The sequence below is a fragment of the Myxocyprinus asiaticus genome, chromosome 47, assembly GCF_019703515.2.
Source record: "Myxocyprinus asiaticus isolate MX2 ecotype Aquarium Trade chromosome 47, UBuf_Myxa_2, whole genome shotgun sequence".
Lineage (NCBI taxonomy): Eukaryota > Metazoa > Chordata > Actinopteri > Cypriniformes > Catostomidae > Myxocyprinus > Myxocyprinus asiaticus.
In genome coordinates this window covers 10,045,840-10,060,000 of record NC_059390.1, presented here as the reverse complement: position 1 = coordinate 10,060,000, position 14,161 = coordinate 10,045,840, and the positions used below count along the sequence as shown (strand labels likewise).

Sequence of the window (14,161 nt, the reverse complement as noted above, 5' to 3'; positions counted from 1 at the left end):
TTTAAAACGTTTTCCCCACTTCAATTCAAACAAAATTCCGACGTGCACTTAAAGGACAAAAACATTCCATTAATTCAAGAAACAATTACGAAAAAATTAATTTTAATTGGGTTAAAAATTGTAGTGATATTGCATGTTGATGTAGCCCTTCATAAACTCTCCAGATATTCCTTATAAATTGATGTAAAATAACTAGAATAATATGAGTTACCCCGCACTGTGGAATCTTCACAGGTCAACACAAATTGTTTCATGTGTATTCATTTCACTTCATGTGGAAAACTTTCTTGCCCATACTAAAATTCAGCCTAACCATTGGTGGGAACAGAAGTTTTGTGGGATATTTCAAATAATTTTAGCTCCCCCACACCCCCCAGACTATTTTCTGTTTAATGTAAATTATGGACAAATGAAACATGTCAAGCATTCCAACTATTCAGAATAAACCCTGAACCAATATAAAAATGCTTACCATCAAAACTTACAGTAATGGTATAAATACATAGATCCTATTTTGTTATAAACAGCATTTATAACATTTTACATGGATTATTATTAAGGCAATGGTAAAACACTGGTAGAAAAATAAATGTAGAAATATATGTGAAGAACATAAGACTATAACATATAATATCCTTCATTAGACATTTGGTATAAAAATACTTCATAAATACTTACGAACCTGGTATGTAAATGAAGGGGGTGAAAAGCTAGATTTCAAAATGTCATCAAGCTTCCATAAAAGTGACAGTGTGGGGCAGCGTGACATCAAAGGCACTCCACAGCACCTGCAAACATTTTCCAAAACACAATGGGAACATTTTGACCCGTGCTCCAGTAGTACCAGCACTGTGGGAACGTTGCATGAGCATAGCAGAAGAGTTTGTGCTTCAAGGGGTCTCACTGAACCCCACTCGTTTCCATCTGGATCTCACACACACACACACACACACACACACACACACACACACACACACACACATATATACAGACATATACCTACAGTACCAAACCCATCCATGTCCAATTTACAGTACCTCTTTGATCCAGCATATGGCTAAATACATTTTGACCAATCTGTGTGCACTATGAATGCTTTCAAGACACTTTAGCCCTTTAATGCATTTTTATAACTGATTTTTCTTCAAATATATATATATACACATATTCACAACTGATCATCATACAGAGGCACTCTTTCCCACTGGATACACATATACCTGCAAAAAACCCAAAAATCATACACACTCAGTTTAGCGTCACCAGCCGCTAACTGTCTATTAGTCACTGTTGGCGAATGGTCCTGTTGACATCGCGATTCACACAAATCCTGCTCAGTAGGATCTCTGAGTAGATCTTGTTTACTGGTCCCTTTACATGGTAGGACACATTGGGCTGAGACAATGGATCCTCTTGCTGTTGCAGCCCTGGTGGCTCATTGGCCCTGAGTCCACTCTCTTTACCATGTCTCAAGATCTTCAGCTTTCTTTGGGAATCAGCAGTGGGAAATGGAAGCTTATAGACCTGCATAGAACATGACAGAGCTCTAGACACTGCATACTGGTTTGAGCCTCAGCCTCTGATATTTGTACCTTTACTCAAAGGTCTGGCTATGTGAGACTACATTGAAGATAACACAAATATGGGGAACAAGTGATTCTGATTATATACTTTAAGTATATAAGGTCTTTAATATGTAATCTGTATGTGGTTCTAGGTCTGACATGGGACACATTTTATGAATTAGGGAGATGTTTTTGTTGTTTTTTTATATAGTCTTTTAAATTTGTAATTGCCTATTCTAATTAGCTCCTTGCTCTACAAAATACTATAAATATTTAAAATAAATAAAAAAAGCAGCAAAAGTTGCTTTAAAACTTGAGTTATAGACCTCAGTATTTTGTGCTGTGGAGGTTGTCTGGTCTAAATCGGCTGGCCTGTTGTCGGATGTGGCCGTTCAGCTGGGTTTGCGGGTCGATCTACGGTGACTCCAGTACCATATGTGAGCAGGTTTGGCATTGCTACCACCACTTCACACACTTAGTGAGCTAATACATCTGTTTCCAGCCTGTGCTTTGTTGACTAATAAAAGCCTGCCTAATTGCTAATTACTCATTAAATGATCCGCCTGGCCCTTTTAGGGTGAAATAAAAAAGGATTGGCTTCTATTCTAAAGGATTTATGGGGCTGGAAGTCTGGGAAGTGTTTCTAGAAGGATCTATATCATGTGTATATATGGAGTGTAACTGGTAGAACAGTTTCATTCACACACATGTATGTGTCGAACTTGAAAATACAGAGTTCTGTGTGGTAAATTCCACCTATAATAATATAATTACAGATACAAATTCATGTAATAAGTACAGAGGCCCTGTTTCAACAGCATGCATATTAACAGTGTAATGTTCTTTGGCTCTGTACACACACAAAATATATAAGATGTATGCATTTACATCATATTGAATATTAAATATCTTTAATAACATAAATATCAAAACTACATATTTTAACTTTTACTTTAATTTAGTTAAAAATTACACAATTCAATTATATGGAATTTCATTATGAAATTGAAATGTGTAAATAAAAAAAATAAGCTAAAATATATATATTTTTTTTCAGTAGTTTGTTGGACCGCTGGAAGATAATTCTTTAATAACATCTAAAAATATGATTCTTGGTTTTGGGAGATAAAAAGGTGAATCTAATGAAACCTGCCAAGAACATGTCCGGGTCACATTTCACTACAAAATCAGAAGACAGAAATAAGGATAAAGAAGCCTATTTTTAGCACAGTTATGCTGATAAATACATTATATACACTGGCGGCCAAAAGTTTGGAATAATGTACAGATTCTGCACTTATGGAATGAAATTGGTACTTTTATTCACCAAAGTGGCATTCAACTGATCACAAAGTATAGTCAGGACATTAATAACGTGAAAAAATACTATTACAATATGAAAAAAAAAAATAATAAAAAAAAAAAAAAATGTTCAGAAATTCTTAAACTACTTCAAAGAGTTCTCATCAAAAAATCCTCCACGTGCAGCAATGACAGCTTTGCAGATCCTTGGCATTCTTGCTGTCAGTTTGTCCAGATACTCAGGTGACATTTCACCCCACACTTCCTGTAGCACTTGCCATAGATGTGGCTGTCTTGTCGGGCACTTTTCATGCACCTTACAGTCTAGCTGATCCCACAAAAGCTCAATGGGGTTAAGATCCATAACACTCTTTTCCAATTATCTGTTGTCCAATGTCTGTGTTTCTTTGCCCACTCTAATCTTTTCTTTTTGATTTTCTGTTTCAAAAGTGACTTTTTCTTTGCAATTCTTCCCATAAGGCCTGCACCCCTGAGTCTTCTCTTTACTGTTGTACATGAAACTGGTGTTGAGAGGGTTGAATTCAATGAAGCTGTCAGCTGAGGACATGTGAGGCGTCTATTTCTCAAACTAGAGACTCTGATGTACTTATCCTCTTGTTTAGTTGTACATCTGGCCTTCCACATCTCTTTCTGTCCTTGTTAGAGCCAGTTGTCCTTTGTCTTTGAAGACTGTAGTGTACACCTTTGTATGAAATCTTCAGTTTTTTGGCAATTTCAAACATTGTATAGCCATCATTCCTCAAAACAATGATTGACTGATGAGTTTCTAGAGAAAGCGGTTTCTTTTTTGCCATTTTTGACCTAATATTGACCTTAAGACATGCCAGTCTATTGCATATTGTGGCAACTCAAAAACAAACACAAAGACAATGTTAAGCTTCATTTAACGAACCATACAGCTTTCAACTGTGTTTGATATATTGGTAAGTGATTTTCTAGGACCAAATTATCAATTTAGCAGATTACTCAAGGATAAGGTGTTGGAGTGATGGCTGCTGGAAATAGGGCCTGTCTAGATTTGATCAAAAATGACTTTTTTCAAATAGTGATGGTGCTGTTTGTTTTTACATCAGTAATGTCCTGACTATACTTTGTGATCAGTTGACTGCCACTTTGGTGAATTAAAGTACCAATTTCCTTCCGAAACAGCAAAATCTGTACATTATTCCAAACTTTTGGCCACCAGTGTATGTGTGTGTGTGTGTGTATTGTATGTATACTGTATACGTATTGTACAATACTTTTTAATGTATTACAGAAATGAGAATCACCATTGAGAAAATATGAAAAAAACCCTAAAAGTGAAACATAACATTAATGAAAATCTGGGGGATACTGTGCTTAACTGTCATGAAAATAATGTCATAATGCAAAATAGACTTCACTGTCTTTTTGCAAAACATAATTTCCTATTTTTATCCTTTTATTTTGGAGTGAATGTGACCCAGATATGTTTTTGTGAGATTCATCCAAACATTATGCCAGTTCTGTTCTGGTGTAGAAATTAGAAAATCTGGGGTTGTACAACCAAAAATGTTTAGGCCAAGAATGTACACATGAACACCTAAAGGAATTTTACCTCATGGAAATGGCAGGCACACCGTCCTTGCAGGAACTCCTTGTATCGACCCATGGTGATGCTGAGCGTGTCAATGACCTCGTATCCAAGATGTTTGGCACTTTTCAGAATATTCTTGTTCACATTATAGAGTTCTTGCACTCCACTCTATAACATAAAGAAGGAAGACAATGACATATTAATAAATGTCTGACCAATAAATACATGAATGAACAAACAAATGTAAAAAGGTATAGGTTAACATCCAGTACATAGACTTGAGACTTGTTCTGTAAAGAAAGAGCATTTTTATGGACTTTTCCTGAGTTCCATTGGTTCATACCATGGGAAGGAAACGAATACCATCCACAGGTAAATGAAAGCCCATTCCTAAAGACTTCACCACCACCATGATGTTCTGAAGATCCTCCCTTTGAGATAAATCAGAAAAATTATGTTTTATTTATGCTTTTTTTAAAAAGTCATTATTTGCACCACCGGCTGTAAACAAAATGCCCCCAGGTCTTTATGCAGATGAACCAAGACATTTTGGAACAACAGCCAAGTAGCAAACCAAAACTAGCAGCCCAGGAAGGAAAGGTTTGGAGAACATACCAGGCTCTGCCTTCAGAAGATTGCCAATAACAATGTGGTTAACTTGAGTTGCTGAGAATGGCTTTGTGAATTTTGGTACATGTGTGTGTGTTACCTCTCTAAGACCTGCTGAATGGTCCTCAGATGGTTCAGGTTCAGCCACTGTACCCCTCCAACGACCAGCACTGTCTGAGGAGAATTCTCCAGGGGTTGTGACCTGCCCAGTGTCAGTGGTTACAGAGTTAAAGGTTAAAGGTCAGCACCACATCCTGAAACCATTATCAACAATCCATGGCAGGAACTGACCCACAATCCCAAGTATAAAATGTCTTCTCAAACACAAACCTTTTAGCTTTTAATCACTAAAACTAGTTAAGTGAATACAAGAAGCATTCATTTTCAGAGACAGAATGATATTCACATTTCTCTACATAATTGGCTATCATTTCTGTACTATTTGATCTGCAATTAAATTGTGTAATTATTATTATTAATGCATATTTTTTTAATTTTGCAGTCTCTATTATTTAGTGTCAAATAGCAGAAATAAGACAAAATAATCAAATCTCCATATCAGACACTTAAACAAAAATAAAGCAATCGGTATCAGCTGTAAAAAAAAAAAAAACAATATCAGTCAATACTGTATCTATTAATTTCTGTAAGAACTCAAAATGTCTACCAGTTCCTTTAAGCAGCTGAAACCATGAATCTGCTCACACACACCTCCCTTCAACAGATACTTTTGAATTATAGTTTACATTTTTAATCTGTTTTCTTACATTTTTAATATATTATAGGCAATAGACTACATACAGTACAGTACTGTGCAAAAAGTTTAGGAACTTCAGAACATTTTTGTATACTATATCTTCAAAAATAATGCCATAAATAGTTTTCATTTATCAATATATGGCATACAAAGTCCAGTAAACTTAAAAAAAAGTTGAAAAATCAATCTATCTGTCTGTCTCTGTCTGTCTGTCCGTCCATCCGTCTGTCAATCTATCTACAGTATCTGTCTGTCTGTCTGTCTGTCTGTCTATCTGTCTGTTTATTGTATTTCTATTTTATATTGTAGTAGGTTTATTATATGTTCACTCATGTGTCTGTCTGTTGCTAATGCATAAATGTATTTAACAAGTAATAATGTCATTGTACTTAGTACACTGTCCTGTGTATACAGTATATGGTAATAAAGCTTTGACTTGACAGATTCACACACAAACACTCAATCTATGCCCTCAAACACACACATCTGTGTTGCATTTCTCAGCCCTCTTCCCACATTAGTAGTCATGTGAGATCAGCAGTACACTGAGCCAGAAGCGGTTACAGTCCCTGCAGAGATACACTGATCTGACACATGGTCTTTCAACCACACACACTTACACACACCCACATCCTACCATTAAATACAGATTCAAAGTCATTCTGTGTGTTAACAAGGCCTTTGCCACTTTAGACAGACACCAAACCAGCACATTCACAGCTTCATGGGTGTAGTCCACAGCCACATGGAGACAAACATCTAAGACACACGCACACACATGTGCACGTTTACTAGGCTACATGGGGACATACTATAGATTTTACTATCATTGTTATATAAAGCTAATTACACAGACCTCGCTATAAGCTGTTGCAGAGCTCTTTGGAAGGTGGGCCTTTGGGCCTTTGGAAGCCAGAATTGTGGGTAATATGAGTAACTGATGATAGTTCGGCCCTGATTCAGGTTGTGATAGATGATGGTGTCGTGGGCTTTGTCCCAGTCCTCTAATGTGGTGTTCACTCTCTCAATCAGGTAGTACATCATCCCTCGATTGGTGGAGTCACCGATGAACAGGACCTGAGGAAGACATGAATGTTGTAAGACTAAAGTAGACTAAAACAGATCTGTCTCCATTCCTAGATTGGTTTCCTGAACACAGATTCTATCCAGTCAATAATTAGAACATTAAATATAAAAAAGTGGTATTAGCTGTAAAAACAAAACAAACAATATCACTCAATATCAGGTCAAAATTTCTATCAGGTCATTTAAGCAGCATTTATTTTAGGAACATATTAGGTCAAATTCCTTATATAAATAAAATACTACACACACACACACAGTTTTTCACAATTCCTGACATTTAATTGTAGAGCACATTCCCTGTCTTAGGTTAGTTAGGATCACTACTTTTTTTCAAGAATGTGAAATGTTAGAATAATAGAGAGAATGATTTATTTTAGCTTTTATTTCTTTCATCACATTCCCAGTGGGTCAGAAGTTTACATACAATTTGTTAGTATTTGGTAGCATTGTTTTTAAATGGTTTAACTTGAGTCAAACTTTTTGGGTAGCCTTCCACAAGCTTCTCACAATAAGTTGCTGGAATTTTGGCCCATTCCTCCAAACAGAACTGGTGTAACTGAGTCAGGTTTGTAGGCCTTCTTGCTCGCACATGCTTTTTCAGTTCTGCCCACAACTTTTCTATTAGATTGAGGTCAGGGCTTTGTGATGGCCACTCCAATACCTTGACTTTGTTGTCCTTTAGCCATTTTGCCACAACTTTGGAGGTATGCTTTTAGGGTCATTGTCCATTTGCGACCAAGCTTTAACTTCATGGCTTATGTCTTGAGATGTTGTTTCAATATATCCACATAATTTTCCTTCCTCATGATGCCATCTATTTTGTGAAGTGCACCAGTCCCTCCTGCAGCAAAGCACCCCCACAACATGATGCTGCCACCCCCATGCTTCACGGTTGGGATGGTGTTCTTCGGCTTGCAAGCCTCACCCTTTTTCCTCCAAACATAATGATGGTCATTCAAAAAGTTCAATTTTTGTTTCATCAGACTGGAGGAAATTTCTCCAGAAAGTAAGATCATTGTCCCCAAGTGCACTTGCAAATTGTAGTCTGGCTTTTTTATGGCAGTTTTGGAGCAGTGGATTATTCCTTGCTGAGCAGCCTTTCAGGTTTTGTCGATATAGGACTTGTTTTACTGTGGATATAGATACTTGTCTACCTGTTTCCTCCAGCACCTCCACAAGGTCCTTTGCTGTTGTTCTGGGATTGATTTTCATTTTTCGCACCAAACTACATTCATCTCTAGGAGACTGAATGCGTCTCCTTCCTGAGCAGTATGATGGCTGCGTGGTCTCATGGTGTTTATACTTGTTTACTATTGTTTGTACAGATGAACGTGGTACTTTCAGGCATTTGGAAATTGCTCCCAAGGATGAACCAGACTTGTGGAGGTCCACAATTTTATTTCTGAGGTCTTGGCTGATTTCTTTTGACTTTCCCATGATGTCAAACAAAGAGGCACTGATTTTAAAGGTAGGCCTTAAAATACATCCACAGATACACCTCCAATTAAGTACACCTCCTATCAGAAGCTAACTGTCTAACTGTCTAAAGTCTTGACATCATTTTCTGGAATTTTCCAAGCTGCCTAAAGGCACAGTTAACTTAATTGTATGTACATTTCTGACCCACTGGAATTGTGATATAGTCAATTAAAAGTGAAACAATCTGTCTATAAACAATTGTTGGAAAAGTTACTCGTGTCATGCACAAAGTAGATGTCCTAATTGATTTTCCAAATCTATAGTTTGCTAATATGAAATCTGTGGAGTTGTTAAAAAATGAGTTTTAATTACTTCAACCTAAGTGTATGTAAACTTCTGACTTCAACTGTATATATGTATATACAAATATAAATATTGTTCTTTATGTGTGTCAGACTATAGATCCAAACACACAACTGATCCTACTGATGCTTCATAAGAGCACAGACAAACATTTGGCTCCTGGCATTCAGTGCTCTTTCCCTCCTCATAGATTTAGGACAGAGAAACTAAGGGATGAATGGAAAAAAAGAAGAAAAAATTAGGAGGAAAGTAAACAAATGTCATTATAAGAGCAAAAGTAACCATGTGCTCTGCTCAGATCACATTTGCCATGAAGTAATTCACAAGAGTCTGATAAGCTGTAATGTGTATGTGTATGTGTGTGTGTGTGTGTGTGTGTGTGTGTGTGTGTGTGTGTGTGTGTGTGTGTGTGGGCACATTTTGGAGGTTAAGTTGGCAAGAATGCCAGTCTAAATCACGAGATTTTAGAGAGCGGGCATAGGCTGACACTGGTTTGTGGATATGCTTATAACATTAAGGATACATACTTTTAGCAGGAAGTCAGACTTTGGAAATTCCAGGCACACTGGGAATTTAACTTAAAACTGGCTAACGACTATAGAGCACATTCCAAACCTTAGAAACAACTTTAACTGCAAATATACTCCCGTATATACAGTACACTACAAGTCAAAAGTTTGGACACAGCTACTAATGATTTATTATTACTATTTTTCACATTTTACAATAAAGTCAAAGTCATCAAAACTATGAAATATCACAAATTAAATTATAGAGAATTACATCTCTTCAAAGTAATGAACATTTTGCCTAGATCAAAGCTCTGAACAATCTGGGCATTCTCTCCATGAAATGCAGCCTGGGATGCTTTATAAAAAGTATTGAGACAGATCCCATGTATACTAGTCACTTTTTGGCTGCTATTCCTACACTGTCCAGTCAAATTCAACAATAAAAAAAGAAAAACAAAAAAACATTAAAAAGTTAGTTCTGTAGAACTATGTCGGCACAATTTATATTTGCATACAAAACCAATTTCAAGCATTTAAGCATGTGTCTTTAGATCAATAGTTTTTTTTAAAATCATAATAAACATAAATTCAGTCAAGTAGTGTGTCCAAACTTGACTGGTAGTGCAACTCTCGATCATGGCATCCTTAAGCTCTTTTGTTTGCAAATTGTTTTAGCTTAAGAACCACTCTTTGCCTGTTCCTAAAAGTTTTAAAAGCAATCTATGGCTAGTTGGATCAGTTGAAATGTCAGAGGCTGTTTGAGCGAGAGAACGGGCCCTTGTGTACTGAGGCTGTTTGTTTGTGTCAGGACTGATCTTGTGATTCTTAAATCGTGAGGGGGTGGAAACAGTCCTACTGGGAGTATGAACACTGACAAAGTGTTTGATGCAACAGCTTTGAAACCCCTGCTGAGCTTGAAGCAATAACTTAACCACACAACTTAAAAACACAGCAGGTGTGGGGATCATATAAAAAATTTTGTTTAAAAAAATCTGAATTAAATATTAAAATAATAAATAATCTTACAGCAAGAGAGAGAGAAAGAATAAGAGTTAGAGTTTTTCCCTATTTTGCTTTGGATATCCTCTACTTCTCCAAAACCCCTTTTCTCTTCTCTCCACGGGAATGTACAACATTCTTACATGTGCAGATATTTAAACAGCAGTGTAATTAAATCATATGGTGTCTGTGAGTTCAGCAGCTGTAGTTAAAGATCAGCACCTGCTGCTAAACTCTGATCAACTGCTGCTGCCACTGGAACTGCAATGCTGTTTGAGCTACCTGCCTTTCATTTATTCTTCATAACTGTACAAATGTGCATATTGCAAAGCTGTCAGCTGCACACACACACACACAAAAAAAAAACTTAAACCAATTTTAATATAAAATGCAGGAAAGTTGATTGAAACAGTATTGGTAAAACTTGGTAACACTATAATAACTTTCATCAATAAGTCCTAAACAAAATATTATATAATGTTTTATATGTCCATGCACATTTAAATGCATTTTATTGAAAATCTAATATATTGGAAAGATATGCATCAAAATGTCATGACATTGTCCAACTTTGTTATTAATGAAAGTGTTATAAAAATTCAACCAATGACACTTAGTATAAATGGTAAAGATCAATTTAGTAAATTTTAAAGACCAAAGATGCAATAATGTGGAATGTTATTTTGTCATTAAGTCTGAGCAGTCTAACAATTTTGAAATGTTTCCTGGCGCTTCCTTGTTCCTCACCTTCCTATCCATCATGCATGTTTGCAACTGAGGTTGGTCTAGCAATGGGTGGTAACAGCTGTCTGGTTGCCAGTCAACCTCTCTCCAATCACAGGTCCTATTGTCCGAGCAGCTCAGGCATGGAACGACCCAACGACCTGACAGGGATGGAAAATACATTCTGTCATGCATTCTTTATACAGGATTGTACTAGATTTCCATTACCGAGTCTACTCAAATGACAGTGTTTAAATGTGCTTCACACTGAAGTGAATCTCTATGAGTTTTATAACAGGCTAATGTTCACCATAAAGGTGAGAGTGACACTCCGCTAAGACACACATGATCCGTTTCATGATTTAAAATGTTAAAATTTAAATCAGTTAAAATAATTAAGTTGCGATCTACACACATTAAATACAACAAAACTTTTTTTCTTCTCTTTAATTCCTCTTTTTTTGTGATCTCCATTTCATATTACTTTTGTGCTTGCGGAAATAACATTTTATTGCCATTCATTTGCCAAATAATTCTGAATTATTGTCCATTTGTGAAGTAATTTTAAAAAAGCACATTTTAAAAACAGATTTTAAAAAGGACCCTGGTTTCAGAAAAAAGATACTGGGAAGAGGCTATGTCAGATATATTCACACACATACATACAGTGTGTAAGTCAATCTCAAACAGTTAAAGTGGTTTCCCTCTGACTTTGAAGTGCTGTCCTGCTGAGCATGACCTTTTTTATTTTATAGCTCTGACTGAAACCTCCTCTGAACTCCTAACCTGGTGGTTTTAAATCAAAAAGGCATATAACAGCTGAAAACACACATACACAGAGGAACAACTCACTTAGAAAAACCTGTATGAAGTGATTATATTTCCCCAAAAAATAAGTAAAGAGGCCTTGCCTTATAATTTAGCAATGATTCAGCTGAAGCGCTGAATCAGTGCATTATCACATCATAAAGGCTGCCACATAAATTACTAAATACAAGCAAACCTTTCCCATCCTCTACTGGAGGGGCTAATAGTCTGCATATCTTTTGTGTTAATATAGCCAAGCACATGACAGACTATATAGAAACAAAAATGCAATGAGTGCTACTTAGGTATAAAGTCACTATCTGCTGGTGCTCTTTGGAAAAGGGATAATCTATCTCATGAAAAAAGGATACATCCATGGCACTCAGACTTAAGTATACAATTTAAAAAGCCTTTATTAAACCATGGCTAGAATAATTAAAAGATATATATATATATTTTTTTTTAAATAATTATTATTATTCTAGCCATGGTTTAATAAAGGCTTTTAAAATTTTAGACTTAAGTCTGAGTGCCTTGGATATATCCTTTTTTAAACACATGACAGACTACTTTACAGCTGAAATATATATTATAGGGCCAACTCCATCTTTCATACAAGAAAAACATAACAAAATATATCATTTGTCTACAAAACTATTTGCAAAGACGGGATCCACTGTATATAAGTTACAACCTTGTGTAAGAAACGACAGAAGGCTGTAAATCTGACCAAGGGAAGTTTCAGATTCAAATTTCAGATATTTTAATGTAGCCCATCACCAAAACAATCCCAGAGTCTCCTTCTGTTTGCAACTGAGTGTGTGAAGTACAGTGGCCCCAAAAAGTACAGTATTTAGACACTTAATCAATCAAAGTGGTGTTTATTGAAAAGAAAAGCAGAACAAGCACACTTTTCAAACAAAACATTTCACAAAAGGAATTTGTTTAGCATTTATATGATAAAATAATAGATCATAGAAATATGATCTGTTATTAATTCATGGAAATATGAATAATAGAAAGGTTAGTGGAACATTTCCATAATTTATGTGATGAACTACATGTGTGGTTACTCTGCTAGTAACACCTGTGTGAACCACTAAAAAGCTAATATAATTGGTTTAAAGTTGGTTTAAAGTAATTGCAATAATGTCTAAAAAAAAAGTGAAGCAAGAAAAGGTCATCGTTTGTTTTCAGATGTCATTTGGTTGGATATTTTGTTATCTACTGCAATGACATTTAGACATTTGGAACCACTTTTGGAATAAACCTACCAGGCTCATCTCCTGACACACAAGGCCGAGGTGATGCCTGGGCCTCTTCTGATGATCTCATCCCCAGAACGGGCTCCAAACCACAGGGCTGATCTGGTCTGACCACCAGGCCACAGTCCTGCCCAAATAAAGGGAGAAGAGGAACAAAAAAGAAGAGATGGTTTAAGTCTGAAAAGAAATTCTGAGGAGTTCTACAAAGGTCAATATGACTGTTGCACCATTCTGTTAAAAATCTAAGCACACAAGACAATAAAATAAAGCCCTTTGATGACCAAAGATTGAGTTGTTGTGAAGTTTCCGTAGCTTTTTTCACCAGTACACTTTTCCTTTCTCGCTTTCCACGTCTGCTTTCATGTGGCCGTGTACGGGAGGTTCCTCAAGAACGGCTTAAAGCAGGCGTGCCACCCGACGCCTTCCCTGCCCTGCGGCCTTGCCCCTTGTTAGAGGTCAGAGGTCAAACAAACCTAACAAGGCTAAGTGACAGCAGCAGGCCTGCTCCGCCGACCCCCGAGGTCCCACACGGGAGCCATCGGGTCTGGCTCCACTTCAGAAGACCAGCGGCCCCACCCTTGTATGCCCCACTTTCCATTCATAGTCTCTTTTGCCCCCTTCCTTAACACTTTGCACAGGGGCTTCTCAAAGCCACGTAACATTCCCCAAGCTCCTGCCACTGTTCTCGACAAAGTGCCACAAGACAACTTAACAGGGATTTTCTTGTTCATACCTGCACACAGTGTGTGCATGCAAACACGGGTGGCCTTTTGATCCTGGGCCGGCCGGCATAAATCAGCAAGCTCGCCCGAGCCCGGCGGAAACCGCCTCGCACTTTATACAGCGGAGCCGGTGAAAGTTAGCATCTCCTCGGAAAGGAACATTTTTGTAATTAAACCACATTTAGAGGGCGAGGGAATGTAAAAGACATAAATCTCTATCATCTGCCATTTTTTCATTCACCAGAGAAGGAAAAGATGGAATAAAGAGTTTCATCCAAGTTCAGGATCTTTCAAGTTTGTGCGGTGATGGTTTAGCAGGGGAGATGTAATCCTATGATCTCCAGTTCATCTGCTGGTGAGAGAGCTTGGCTTTCAGAGGATATATCCTTGTGCACCTCTACCACCAGAGAATAATGAATCAAGGGCCTCTAGTTAATGAGGATTTCACAAAAC

The 14,161-nt window shown here is 37.0% G+C and overlaps 1 protein-coding gene across 1 annotated transcript in view; it reads right to left on the bottom strand.

Annotated features, from left to right (window-relative positions):
• The window catches only part of LOC127436592 (cadherin-like and PC-esterase domain-containing protein 1), a 63,054-nt gene that overhangs the window by 409 nt on the left and 48,484 nt on the right, over positions 1-14,161 (bottom strand). Inside the window, exons 15-21 of the mRNA XM_051690857.1 lie at positions 12,996-13,113; positions 10,939-11,075; positions 6,669-6,889; positions 5,156-5,257; positions 4,790-4,877; positions 4,468-4,614; positions 1-1,524 (exon numbers count right to left, since the gene is read on the bottom strand). The exon at positions 1-1,524 is cut by the window's left edge and continues 409 nt beyond it. Of these exons, the coding sequence (XP_051546817.1) occupies positions 1,285-1,524; positions 4,468-4,614; positions 4,790-4,877; positions 5,156-5,257; positions 6,669-6,889; positions 10,939-11,075; positions 12,996-13,113 (1,053 nt within the window). The 3' untranslated portion in view covers positions 1-1,284. The remainder of the gene's footprint in view (positions 1,525-4,467; positions 4,615-4,789; positions 4,878-5,155; positions 5,258-6,668; positions 6,890-10,938; positions 11,076-12,995; positions 13,114-14,161) is intronic.